We start from the raw sequence: 14,115 nt of genomic DNA, 5'->3' as shown, positions 1-14,115 counted from the left end.
AAGCATTCTGGGAACCAAAATACGAAGTAAACAACAGAAAATGGTTCATGAGGATTTCTGGTTCCCAAAATGCTTTGCATGAGGCTGTTATTTTATAGTTTTATTCTGTAAAAACATAGACTTGTTAATGTTTAATGTTCATTTAACTTTGAACAAACTTGTTGCCAGTAAATAACATGCATTTAAATCTACATAAGTTACTGGTAAACTGCTGCATACAGATTTTTTACAGTGTGATAATAAACCAGTGGTTTAAAATCTCTCATACGCCCAGGGTTTAACATGTTGACTTGTGGCTCTATAACGCACACATCATTTGCCATAAAAAATGTTTTAAGTAACATTTCATGTAATACTGATTGGTCAAGAATATGTGTAACATACATGATTTTACACAATCTCAGTGACCCCATGCAGGAGTAAAGCTGTGCTGCTGATAGATGACAGTGCTTTCCTCATTGCCAGTCAACATCTTTGGCAGCTAACATTATGAGATTAGACACTTCTAGCATATAATTATGCTTAAATTAACTACACTTCTTATGAACAACAATATATTTATGTTTTATTTTCACCTGTTACTGTTTTTGTCCACTCAAGTTGCTGCTTTTCAAATGTACCCTCAAATATATATTTTTTTTAAATTTAAGTTTGCCTACCTTTAAGGTTAAATGTATTAAAATCATTCATCTGCTAAATATTTATTATATAGGTTACTTAGTAGCCTACATATTATCTTTTAAAAGTTAAGATGTGTTATATTTAAAAAGTACAGTATATAAAAAAGTAGAAGCAAAATAGAGCCACACAAACATTGACGGGGATTGAACCCAGGTCATTGAATGCGCTGTTGAGAACACTGACCACTAGGCTATCATTTCTGACGCTGTTTCAGGCACTTTATGTGACCTTTTAAAATATGACAATAGATTTAAATTTAGTTGCTGCATGAAATGATTTAATCCATAAGGACTTTCCAGCTATTTTATGGGCTTGTTTATTGCAGCAGTATTATACTTTTCAGTCAGTAGGAAATTCTTCATACATTTTTATCACAAATTACCGCCTTCTCTTTAACTTTGATCGATTTGATCTACGCTTGACTTCTAGGGCTGCTTAAGAATAGTGTGCGCGCGCAATTATCTTGACTAGGGAAATCTGGATCAAATAAGTTGGATTGCGTAAACTTTATTTACCTTTTTTGAAACCCCATTTGTTAGGTTAGTGCAAATCAGGTTTGTAACTTTAATCCTCGCTTTTCCAAGCGAGTTTTATGAAATAGCCCACAGGTGAGGAGAATTAACCAATACAAGACAATTAACGAGGAGACAAGGGGGCAGGGTCTTGAAACAAGACAAGGAAACACACAGCACACTGAAAGTGAACAATGTCTGTATGTTTCCACACAAAACATGTGGGACTGTCACGATCCTGACACCAGATCAGAAAAATCATGAACAAAGAATCCAGGATTGTGACAAATCACTTCCACAATCAGCCATTACAAAGTCAACACATGAATCATAGGCTGAATCCGAAACCGTACACTGCCATACTATATAGTAGGCAAACAGCAGTAGGCAAAGTCCGAAACCTCAGTATACATAAAAGGGTAGGCGAGAATTACTGGGATTTGTGTCTATTTCTCGCGAGATTCAGAGGCACGTGTACATAAGTATCGTCCGAAACCGCCTACTTACTGAAAATGTAGTAGGGGAAACAGTACGTTAACAGAGTAGTATGTACGAATCCTCAGTATCCATAAAATAAGTAGGCGAGAAATCCCCGGATGCCCTACTGAGATTTGGAAGCAACCATCGGATGGACACTTCTATCCCAGCTTTCCCATGATGCCACGGAAAAGCAAAGCAATTGACCGCCCAGATAGCATGGTTACATTGATCCAATGTTGAGTTTTGATCCAAACCATCATTTTGGTTGAGATTGAAATGTCAATATTTAAAGTATGTTGGATCAGCATTGAAATTTAGATGAAAGTGAACAGCACACATGGGTGAAGACAGTGACAATGAACTAACAGTGATTTGTAGTTGACCAGAAGATCATTCAGGCATGTATCAGTAAAGAACACTAGTGGGTGTTTCCCATTTAGTGGGGTGTGTCAAACCACTTTCAACGGCTTTACCCTATTTGCTGTAATTTAATGGGGGGTTGATTTAGGGGTGGGGCTTCATAATTTCAGCAGTTCCGTTGAAAAACTTCAAAAATTCACACTATAAAACCCATTTTGTTTCTGAATGTGTACTTCTCTGTCTAATTGATGCTTCCTCCGAAAATAAAACACACATTTAACAGAAGTGTTATTGATGAACCACCTAACATGCATGATTTCTCTGTGTTTCATACATTGTGGCATCTATTTTCTTATCTTATGTTTTCTTTTGTGAGCTTGTTATTTGCATTAGATTTATTGTTAATGAATTTAATGATTCATTAATTAAGTAAACCATTCAGACATTCATAATTTTCATTGAGACTGAATTTTGAAGTTTAATGTATGTTGAATTAACATTAATATCTTAATGAAACTTAACAGCCAAAATTGTTCACAACATAATACAACTTTGCTCAAAGGGCAGCATAAATTCTGCACCCCTTTCAAAAGTGTCAAAGAATTTAAAATCTTAGTTGATCAACAACGATAGCACTTGAAGTAATGCTTGAGTGAGAGGTATTTCAAATTATGAATACATCTTCATTTATTCTCATTTGTCCTTATGTTTCAATCCCTTTGAGAAGACAAACACAGATACATCCTATGACATCATGTTTGTTGAAACAATATTCTATTCCACAATTTTAATCATAATGTTATTTATCAGTTCCTTTTCTTACCATTAAAAGTGCATTAAGATTTGGTTTTTAGTCTTATCAAAAATCTGTTACGTTAAGCTGATGTTTAGAAAACCCATTAGCATGTTTATTACAGTTTAGCCTATGTTTCTGTTCCTCTTTAAATTAGATTCAAGGCTTCAGTAGGAGGAGCTAAGGCTGATTAGGATGGATAATTAGAGAAATGAGAAGCAGCCTCTTAATGATGGTGATGTTGATCAACTGCTTGACAAACCATTATGCTGTATTGCTTGCAGACTTATCAGGTGATCATTTATATTCTCCCAAAAAGGATCAAATGTGCTGTAAGTAACTCTTTATTAAATTCAAAATCCAAAACATTATTTTATTTAAAGAGATTAATTGGTTTGCATTAGGTAAATGTTCAGCTTTAATTAAATTACTTTTACTAAAAATAATTTATTTCTTCTCACAGTCTGACAAATACAATAAGCCAGTTTTTAAAAACTTGAACAGTTGCACCACTTGTAGAAATTATGACTTCGCGGTGGTCAAAGAGGCGTAAATTAAAATCAATGGTTAAGTCCACAGAGTCAGAAATACTACAACTATTTAATGAAACCATTCGTACAAACAATTCTATGTCACAAGAAAAAAGTGTTGTAGCAGAAAACAATTATGTTGAGTACCCAAAGGATGTCATTGAGTCATTTGATTCAGATGGTAATGATTCAGTCACAGAGGAATTCTCTGATGCAGTGTCTGATGAGGGGCTGTTGCATTCCCCCATTATGCATGATGTAAAAAATGACAGAGTCGACTCTTCAGAGTTTGACTCTGATACTGAATCAGAAGCTCCAACGAGTGAGTTTCTTTTAAGGTCTTTGCGATATTGGGCCTCTACTTTCTCCATCTCACTTGTTGCACTAAGTGCACTTTTGAGTATTTTGCGAACATTTCATCCAGAATTGCCTAGAGATGCCAGGACAGTTCTTGGCACCCAAACCCATGTGTCTACCATGAAGATGGAAGGTGGGGAGTATTATCATTTTGGGTTGACCAAAGGCATAGTGTCACGATTAAAAAGCTTAATCCTGCCTGAACAATTGCAAACAATTAAATTGCAATTCAATGTAGATGGACTTCCACTGTTTAAGAGTAGCACACTTCAATTCTGGCCAATTCTTGCTATTGTCAATTGTGATTATACCAAACATCCCTTCCTTGTTGGCCTTTACTGTGGTATGAAAAAGCCCAAGTGTGTATTTGAGTTCTTAAAGCCATTTATTGATGATTTAACTTATGTTTTGAAGCATGGTATTCTTTACAATGGCCAAAACCTATTGGTGCAAGTATGCTCTTTCGTATGTGATGCCCCTGCCAGAGCCTTTCTTAAAAATACAAAAAGTCACAATGGCTATTCAGGCTGTGACAAATGTGTTCAAGTGGGTGAGTGGCAAAATAGAATGACATACCCAGAAACTGCCGCAAAGTTAAGGACTGATTCTGATTTTAATCAAATGGTTGATGAAGACCACCACTTGAACCAAACCCTATCTCCTTTAGCTGGTTTGGTTAAAATGATTACCATGTTTCCAATAGATTATATGCACTTATCCTGTCTAGGCGTCACTAAGAAACTTGTTAATTTATGGATTAGAGGTAAAGGACACATCACTAGGTTGCCCACTCAAACTGTAACTGAAATTTCAGAAAAATTAAAGTTGCTGAGAGCTTACACGCCTCTTGAGTTTAGTCGTAAACCAAGAGGGTTATCAGAAATTGATCGCTGGAAAGCAACAGAGCTGCGATTATTTATGTTATACACAGGCCCTGTTGTGCTTCAAAACAGCATCCCAGTAGAGATGTATGAAAACTTCATGTTGTTTTCTGTTGCTATGCATTTGTTATTATCCCCTGGAACCCCAGAGGCAATGATTAATTGTGCTCATGAATTGCTTCTGTCTTTTGTACGCCACTTTGGGCAATTGTATGGTAGACACGAAATAGTCTACAATATACACCAGCTGACTCATCTGGCTGAGGAGTATCGGCTCTTTGGACCTTTGGATAACGTGTCAGCATTTCCATTTGAGAATTATTTACGACAAATAAAATGTCTTTTGCGCAAGCCTCACTTACCCTTACAGCAAGTTGTGAAAAGATTATCTGAAATGCCAAATCCAGAGTCACCAAAGCCTCACAAGTGCAACTTATCTCAACCACATTATGATGGTCCAGTGCTCCAAAGCCTCAGTCATGGCAATCAGTTCAGAAAAGCAGTCACTGAAAAGTATACTCTGTCTTTAGTGCAAGGAGATAATTGTGTGCAAATAGATGGCCATGTTGCTATTTTACGAAATATCATTAGAGTAGATGGGGAAGGGATTTTTGTCATATTTCAAAGGTTTCTGCATCAAGAGTCCTCCTTCTCCTATCCATTTGAGTCAACCAACATAGGTTGTTTTCAAGTGTGGGAGTTGCATGGCAATCTTGATGTGGCCAGGCTTCATGATATTAAACTAAAATATTTCCTCTGTCCTGACAAGGATGTCTTTATTGCCATGCCACTCATGCATTCGACATAATGAATTGTTTTAAAACAAGTTTTTGTAATTAGAAGCTGGAATTTAACACAATCCGTTCCTGTGTTTACTTTTTTTTTAATTTATCTTCAACACTCTTAAAAATAAAGGTGTTTAAGTTTTTTCCTAAGCCATGCCATAGAAGAACCTTTTTAGTTCCTCAAAGAACAGTTTCCTTTTTTCACATTATATAACCGCTTTTGATACAGAAAGGTTCTTTTAGATGTTAAATGTTCTTTAGATACGCATTAAAGATTTAGAAAAAAAAATGTTTTTCTATGGCATTGTGCTGTACCATTTTTAAGAGTGAATGCAAAGTTTAAATTGGTGTTCTCGTGTTCTAGGAGAGATTCTTTAAGACAAAATGAAACAGTGGTGCATTGTTCAGTTTCAAAATGGTGGCACAGAAATTGTGCCACACTGTTGGCTGATGGGAGAAAGGCTTCTTTGGCCACCATATCCACCCAAAGACACAGCCAAGGTACGGGCTGCAGTAAAAAAATATGAGCAGCCTACTGAGGGATGGTTGACATATGAACCTATCAGACACCTTTTAAGTCGTGGTAAGTCTATAACTTAAAATGAGGATAAATTACATCTAAGGTCAAATTAAAATCTTTGTGTTCTTTATACTAACAAAATTTAACTTGCAGCCACATATGAAGAAGCAGAGAAGAGTTTGAAAAGATATCTAAAGGAAAATTGCGACACAACTGACATGCAGTCTGACGGAGAAATGGAGAAGTTTGAAAAAAGAAAATCCAGGTAACACATGATATGCATTTCCTATTAATTTTAGAAGGAACCAAATGTATTAAATGACAAGGAAAATGACTAATAACAAAAATAAAATAAAGATTACTGGATGTTTCTGAAGTTTGCTTTTTCTTCTAGACCGAATCCTGTCTACAACAAACCATCTGATACAGAAGGTGAAGTTAAAAAAAGGAAGCTCCTCTCTGCTCCTAGAATTCGATTTCCAGGTATAACAGGGATATTTCAGTATAAGACTGAGAGGCGAAAACTCTGTATACAATTGTTATATTTATGTGGACATCCCAAAATGTAATTTTGCAAAAGGTGTACATGTGAAATAATCTGTTTTAATGCAGTCCCCACCAAAGTGCTGACTGCTGTTGATCCAGCTTCTAGAGTCCAGACCTCTGTTCAGCCTTTTACCAAGTTTCTGCCCATCCATTCCATGGAGTCCTCAGACCAAATGTGCAGCAGTTCTCAATACTTGACTGAGTCCAACGACTCACCACCCCTGCCTTCCTTGTACTCTCGCCAGGAGTCATCTTTCAGTGATGGAGAGGGTATGAAATGTAGAAGTGCTATTGTTTTCAAATCTATTAAATTACATAGTGCCCAATGCCACAGTATTACATAAAATTCATGATATTTTAAAATGGCAGTTTGCAATCAGACCAATAATTGCTTTAACACTATCGCTTTATCTTATAATATATTTTGTGTATAATATACTGTATAATGTGTGAGTCTGTTAGTAATAAAGTTCCTTGTTGCAGATGCAAGGGATTCCGCAAGACTTAATGAATCCTTATTAATGAAAGGCAAGAGCAAAGAAGTTTTTCTTGATATTGTCTACTTTCCTTTTAAGCACGTAAAAAAAATATTTTGAACTGTAATCTTTTATTCTTCCCAAGATGTTGCTTTACAAAAGTTGATTGGAACTGTCACAGAACTTGTTAAAGAAGTCAAGGAACTCCGGGAGGAATGTCAAGATTTTTTCAGACAGTCTTTACCTACTTCTAAGCAACCTATGCCGGCTTTGCCTGTTTCACTCCCTCTGCACAATAATGAAGAGCTTGACAGTGCAGAGGACATTCTACAATCCAGTGAAGCAAGGCAGATAATGGTTGGTGCTTTTATGAAGACCATTGATTTTATGGGACCTTTTACTTATGTTCTCTCTGTTTTATGTACATATTTTGTATGGCAGGTGAGACGCTTCAGCATAATTGGAGGTACCTCACTGGAAGTAAGGGTTCGTCGCATGCTCTCCTGTGCACTAACCAATGAGTTGGCATCATCAATCAATTGGGCTGGGAAGATGGTTAAAGGACAGTCAAAGCAAAAGAGGGCATTTAAGGATACATTCTTAAATGTGTGTATATTTGGTGAGTGAATGTTAATGAATTATCCTTCTACCTTTAATTTAGTGAGAAATCTACCTTACACTCTCCAATATTTCGTCCAATTCTTCCCAATATTCCTCCATTAATGTATTCAATTGCAAACATGTTATATCCTGCTGTTTTCTAAATTGTTTCAGATGCTTTGTCTGTGCAGATGGGTGTGGGAAAAGTGTCCCAATTTGATTACAATCAGGCAGTCCAAAAATGGCTTCGCTATGCACCATACCGTGTTGGTGGAACTGCACATAAAACAGCTGCAACTACTCCTCATTTGCCTCCAGAAACGACATAATTTTTGCAATTTTTGCCTCACTTTTGTTTTGGTCATGAATGCTTTTGTTTTCCCATTAGAATTGAAGTGCTTTCTGTTGACAGAATTAAAACTAAAAATGTCTTGAAAAATTTAATAAAAATGTCACTGAACTACTGGCGAAGTGTGATTTGTAGTAATTTTCACCAAACCTTTTCTTTAATGATGTCAATGTTGTTTCAACAATGTATGTGTGTTCTAAACTGATATTGAACAAATATCGCTTTGTGATGTTGATTCAACACCATTACCATTGATTTGGGGTTGAAATATCAATATTATATCAATATTAACTGAGGGTGTAAAATGATATTGAACAAATATCGCTTCGTGATGTTGATTCAACACCATTACCATTGATTTGGGGTTGAAATATCAATATTATATCAATATTAACTGAGGGTGTAAAAATGATATTGAACAAATATCGCTTTGTGATGTTGATTCAACGCCATTACCATTGATTTGGGGTTGAAATATCAACATTATATCAATATTAACTGAGGGTGCAAAACTGATACTGAACCAACATCACTTTGTAACATTAATTCACTGCAATTAGTATTGACACATCAACGATGAATCAATGTTGTTTTAAAGATTGCTTGCTATCTGGGCGGAGACCAGCCAATCGGTGTCACGGTGTGTATACACCGAAAAAGGAAAACTAAAGGAAGAGCCCAAACGCAAGAGATGTATCAAAAATAAACTATATATTTAATAAAACAGAACAGAAAATACCCACGTGGGGGTAAAACAGAGGATGAACTAATAATAATGTGATGGAACACAAACATAAACACGGAACAGATTTTTCTGGAACATGAACACATCCACACTGAGATGGGCCATTCTACCGAATTGGTGCAAATTGACACTTCAAAACTTCTTGAAAAAAGTGTGTTTTTTCCTGCAAGCTTTGTAGTCATCAACATAGTAGAACATCTAAGGAACACTAATCTACTGATTGGACACTTTAGTTTCCTAGCATGTTTTTATACCGTTTCGAAATGTTTTCTCTTTCCCAAAATTTGTCACTACCGAAACACAACAACATTTGATATAAAAATTAGGTTTTAAATAGCCTATTCTAATTTTCTTTACATTAACCTTCTAAATATATTTTTTACATTTTTTTAAAGACAGTGTCATGTATATATTGATTAGAAATATTATTTTAACAAAAATATAAGAGTGGTTCATCAAATTAAATGCATTTTGAAAGCAATATTTCTCTGTAATTGCCATACATGCACTGATACAGTTTTCAAATTCAAGGATTCATTAGTTTAAATTTTTATCTAACTAAATAAAATTATGTCATCTTTTCTGATAACAAACCTATTTTATTTTTCCAGAACATTATTTGTTTCGGTCGTGACATCAAATGTTCGGTAGTGACGACCATATTGGATTGTCCATATTTTGTGTAAAAAATAGTAATTAGTTAGTCAAACATGGTTGGCATTATGCAGTCAAAACATACAGCACAAAGAATATCTAACGCAACACCACATAAAAGCACTTTGCACTGAAATTACGCTGAAGAGATGGCGGAGAGTTCAGACCTTGAAGGGATGCAAGATGCTGTGTTGATTTTCACATCTCTTGAGAAAAAGATGACAATGTATGTCCATATAAAACTTCAGGCCCACAGTATAAACTACAGAATTTGGTGTGTGTGCACCCATGTCCATCTGTAATGTTGGTGTACACATGTGTGCCGGTTTTTCCATTACACATTCTAACTTCTCTAAACCTCCTTAACTGATTCTCTTGTTGCTGAGTTTGACTTTTTTGAGTTTGAAATCAACTTAATTTTTTATTTGATTTGAGGTAGGTTGAATAAATTTTCATATAAAAGAACTAGTGATAGACCGATATATCGGCCGATTTTTGCGAGTTTTATGTGTATTTGCATTGGACGATTTGTGGCTGCTGTGTTCACAGAGTTTTTCCGGCATTATTTACAGACAGAAATATAGTTCAATAAATGTTACTTTTTTAAATTGAGACTTATAAAAATGACACGATGATGTTAAATGTTACAAGTAAACTAAGTGAGCAAAAGAAGTATCGGCTCAAGTAAATAGGCTCTCTCAGTCTGTCCGCTCTACTTTCATCTTTCCGTCTATGCATGTTGGTGATTCCTCTCTCTCTGTAGCTATCTCTACAAATGAACCAAAGATATTTACATTTACATTATTAGTGTGAGCCTGCCCTGTCTACACTTAACAATAACATGTCAATTTACAATGATACTGATAAGTGCTATCTGTTATGTCAATTATATAAAGCAATCAGTCAAAGTCCCGCAGAAAGTTTTCCTAGAGACCAGAGGTAGAATCATATAGCCTTCATTTATATCAATAATGAGTCAATTAATTAAATTAATCTGGCCTAGTTCATTTTATCTTAGTTTGTAGTCCTAGTCAAATCACGTACAACATTACAGAAATTGACTGACAAATTATTTGTACTGAAAAAGAATATATGTGCACATGAAAGTTTCTATTTATTTATTAAAATAAAGAAATAAGTGTCATTTTGTCACTACCGAAACAATCGCGTCACAACCGAAATGTCAACAAATGTTTCGGTTGTGACTGTTTCGGTAGTGACGATTTAAGCTAACTTTGATCCTACTGCTAAGATACTAATCAGTACGTAGTTAGCTAGCACAGTTCTCAACATTGAAACATGAGTAAAACCTAAATGACCAGTAGAAAAAATAAAAAAAACTTAATTAATCATTGAAAACGTGTGATCGGTAGTGACATTCATAAATGTCACACACTGATTTCCAAACTTTTGATCACATTTACTTCAAAACCATGGGACTGATCTACTCACCATGTCACAACAAGGGAGAGAGGCACAGACAAAGTTTCTGGTTCAAAATGGAGGGGAGTGGCTTAAAGCATTATTGTATTATTGACCAAACTATGCAATGTTTCGGTAGTGACGTGAAAATGCGGGACAGTGTTTTTTTTACATGATTTTACATGATTTTTACTGAAAATATCCAATAAATATATTTTTGGTTTTAATTAACAAAAGTATTCAAAATGATACTTCTTAAAACAATGATAAAAAAAATTACAAAAATTATTTCATATTTTTTTTCCTATGTTGAAATTCAGACCTTGGGGTTTGGGACAACCACCTCTCAATTGAAAGCACCATATAAATGATGATATTTTATATATAAAGCCTGCCGCTACCTAGAATATTACTTTGGGTTTTGATTGGAATTTGCTTATATTTTTTTATTATCAAACATTTTCCTACATTAATGCTTTTTAAATTAGTTTTTTGGTTCCGGGACAGCAATTTGCACGAATTCGGTAGAATGGCCCAGATACAACAATATCAACAACGCACGCGCACACAACAGAGAACGAAAGGGCATAATATAGACACCACATCAATGGGGAACAGGTGAACATAATTAATTACGTAAGAAACGAGTACATAAGGGAGTAGGGTAAAAGTGACAAGACACTGGGAACACGTGACACAAAAACATAATGTGAAAACACGTGTTCCCAAACAGAACACAATGCTGTCATAGCCTTGCCCTCTAATATCAGACCTGAATCATACACTAAGGTCAGGCAAGACCATGACAGCCACAAGACCCTGGGAACACGTGGAAGCCACACATACCATATGACTCCACATTAGGGTTGGGTACCGTTCACATTTTTACCGGTACCGGTTCCGATACCGGTACCTGGAATTCGATACCGGTACCCAGCGGTACCTTTTTCGGTACTTTACTCTGACTTAAAGGTGCAGTGTGTACATTTTAGCGGTATCTAGTGGTGAGGTTGCGAAATGCAACCAACGGCTTAGTCCATGTCTCACCCCTCGCTTTTGAAACACATAAAAAAGCTACGGTAGCCGCCACCGGACAAACATTTCATTGTTGGAGACAACTTAGTAAAAGAAATTGTCCTTTAAGTGCTTCTGTAGAAAACTGGCAGCACAAAATGGTGACTTCATGTAAGGGGACCCTCAGAATATGTAGATAAAAAGGTCTCGTTTTAATGTAATAAACACATAACAGTTCATTATGTAAGGTCTTTATACACCCCTGATTATATAGTTTTGTAAATTATTTTGCATTTCTGTCAAAAGATCCTTCTAAAAATTACACACTGCACCTTTAAATGACTTTCGGTGGACATAATAAGCCCAAACCTCTCATTTTCAACATTTTGTTATTTATTTCAAAATGTTTAATAATACACACAATCTTTACAAAAAAAAATCCCTATAACATCCAGGGCATATGTCTTACATATAAATAAATAAATAAAACATATAAGTAAGATAAATGATCAATGAACATAAGCAACATAAAAGTAAACTTTTATGTAGAAAACAATACAGAGCGAGTGTTCTCTACAGCAAGGGATACAGTGAGGTAGAAAAGGACTGGACACAGATACTTTTTTTGCCAAGCTGGCTAGCATTGGCATTTGGTCCGCATGTGGTTGAATGTGTTACAGCCACACGGACCGCCTTCTCTCCGTCCATTTATCTAATCTGAGGTATTGAGCACAAAGTTTTACATCATTTCTGACTTTTAGCGTGAACACACAGTCTTTAGGCTTTCATTGATAAAACTAAAAGCGGTTGATCTCCGCAGTTTCATTTTGCGAGCGCATGAAAGTTGCGCGATCTTATTTCATTAAAGGTAGGGTAACAGATTTGATCCTGAAACATTTTTTGTTATGCTGGTTAAAAGTCTCCTTACATCCTGATAGCAATCACTGTGTTAAGTTGTTTAAATGTATTTGTAGAAATGTATGTTATCTGTGAAAGGCGTAGGACCAAAAAATGTTCAACAAATCATAGATTTCGGTCCGAACGGACGTTTCCATTTTTGTCCCTCATACGTAAGCATAATTTGAATGCCAACCGCGCAGCGAGTCCACGCAGACACCATATGTCATCGGCGCGTTCACGTGCGCTCACCTCCTGCCTGTAAACAGAGAACAGCAAACTTTTCTGCTAAATTGACAACCTACACAGGAGGCACAAAACTAAAGGCATCTTTTATAACAACAACAGCAAAAACTGCCTGGATCAGCAAGAGCAAAAACCGAAATTAACATCGGTAACTTTACTGCTTTACCACGAGATGAAACAGCTGCAGGAGCTGCAAAGAGTCTGAAAGAGTCATTGCACTGTTTATTTTGGTAAGGTAGGTACGCGATATGTTTGTATTGAGATGGATTCAGATATTCTACTTTGATGAAACATTGTGTTGCTTATGAAATTTGTGTTCGTTTACGGATTAGCGTAACGATATAGTTACTACGTCTACACAACCGAACGTGTGCTTAAACTAATTCTAATGTGAACCAGTTGTTTGGTTATCTTTGGAAGTGTTATTCGTCTTTGTACTGCAAAGTTTTCTCACTGCTGAATGAGACATGAGATGTGACCGTCTGATCTGTGCGTGTTCGTGTGTTTTGAAAGAGGCGTGACTTTGGATGGCGATTTGACTTGAGGGTGGGATCGGAATTTCATTGCTAGGTGGCTACCGTTAGCATTTTTCAAAATGTGTTACCCTACCTTTAATTGCGCTGAAAAATCCGAGAAAGCGCCAACATATTCATGTACAAAACACTGGGCAGCATGTTTACTTAAAACACAAGCAGCGCCAAATTAGTTCGCGTCCATTTAAACAGTCATTACTCCAGCTCGCGCTAAAAGGAAAGCAGAGGGACTTCCCCGCAGTCTCCACGGACCACCACAGTAATCAGGACAGAAGCGGTCGAAAGTGGACAAAAGAGACGGACTGGTGTTGATAAATACCAGGTGTTTACAGAATTTGTCTCTCTCGTCCACTTGTGATCCGATCGACGAAAACGCATTTTAATAAGCCCTCTTGTGCTTTTAAATACACATTGTGTAAGTGCTTCCTCAGGTTGGATGTATTACACTGCCTGCCTTGCACTTACTGCACTTATATTGCAGGTAGCATTGTCTGCATCATCCTTTGTGAAATTTAACCACTCGTTTTTGTTAGCCATTAAGCAAGTTGCAAAGGGGTGTCACCAAGTTCCCACACGGTCTCTCTCTCCCTCTCTCTCGCGCGCGCGCGTACCAGACGCGGCACGCGGACATGTTCTCTCAGGTACCGAAATTGAGCACCGATTGATTTTATGTGAATCGATACTGGGTAGTACCGACGCAATTCGGTCGGTGCCTATAAAAGTACCGAGTTCGG

General features: G+C 36.4%; 1 protein-coding gene across 5 annotated transcripts; it reads left to right on the top strand.

The window, feature by feature from the left end:
• The first annotated feature begins 2,651 nt into the window (after nt 1-2,651).
• Nucleotides 2,652-7,865, top strand: LOC129430035 (uncharacterized). 5 transcript variants are annotated; one of them, XM_073858787.1, is made up of 9 exons: nt 2,656-3,119; nt 5,744-5,962; nt 6,053-6,164; nt 6,294-6,382; nt 6,512-6,715; nt 6,929-6,973; nt 7,067-7,278; nt 7,363-7,540; nt 7,696-7,865. In XM_073858787.1, exons 2-9 carry the CDS (start codon nt 5,764-5,766, stop codon nt 7,848-7,850), a joined length of 1,194 nt encoding a protein of 397 aa, XP_073714888.1. In that variant the 5' UTR covers nt 2,656-3,119; nt 5,744-5,763; the 3' UTR covers nt 7,851-7,865. The 5 variants fall into 5 exon arrangements, with proteins under 5 accessions (XP_073714889.1, XP_073714890.1, XP_073714888.1 ...); XM_073858786.1 differs by having other exon boundaries at nt 2,656-3,158; XM_073858788.1 differs by having other exon boundaries at nt 2,652-5,962; nt 6,294-6,331.
• Nucleotides 7,866-14,115: the final 6,250 nt, after the last annotated feature.

Source organism: Misgurnus anguillicaudatus, chromosome 21 (genome assembly GCF_027580225.2).
Source record: "Misgurnus anguillicaudatus chromosome 21, ASM2758022v2, whole genome shotgun sequence".
Classification (NCBI taxonomy): Eukaryota; Metazoa; Chordata; class Actinopteri; order Cypriniformes; family Cobitidae; genus Misgurnus; species Misgurnus anguillicaudatus.
The sequence above is the reverse complement of the archived record's forward strand: the minus strand, read 5'-3'. Positions and strand labels throughout refer to the sequence as shown.

Excerpts from the sequence above, each read along its gene's own strand:
- LOC129430035 (XM_073858787.1), top strand. The coding sequence starts at position 5,764 with ATGAAACAGTGGTGCATTGTTCAGTTTCAAAATGGTGGCACAGAAATT. Across the intron at positions 6,383-6,511 it reads TCCTAGAATTCGATTTCCAG|TCCCCACCAAAGTGCTGACT; the intron begins GTATAACAGGGA and ends GTTTTAATGCAG. Across the intron at positions 7,279-7,362 it reads GTGAAGCAAGGCAGATAATG|GTGAGACGCTTCAGCATAAT; the intron begins GTTGGTGCTTTT and ends TTTGTATGGCAG.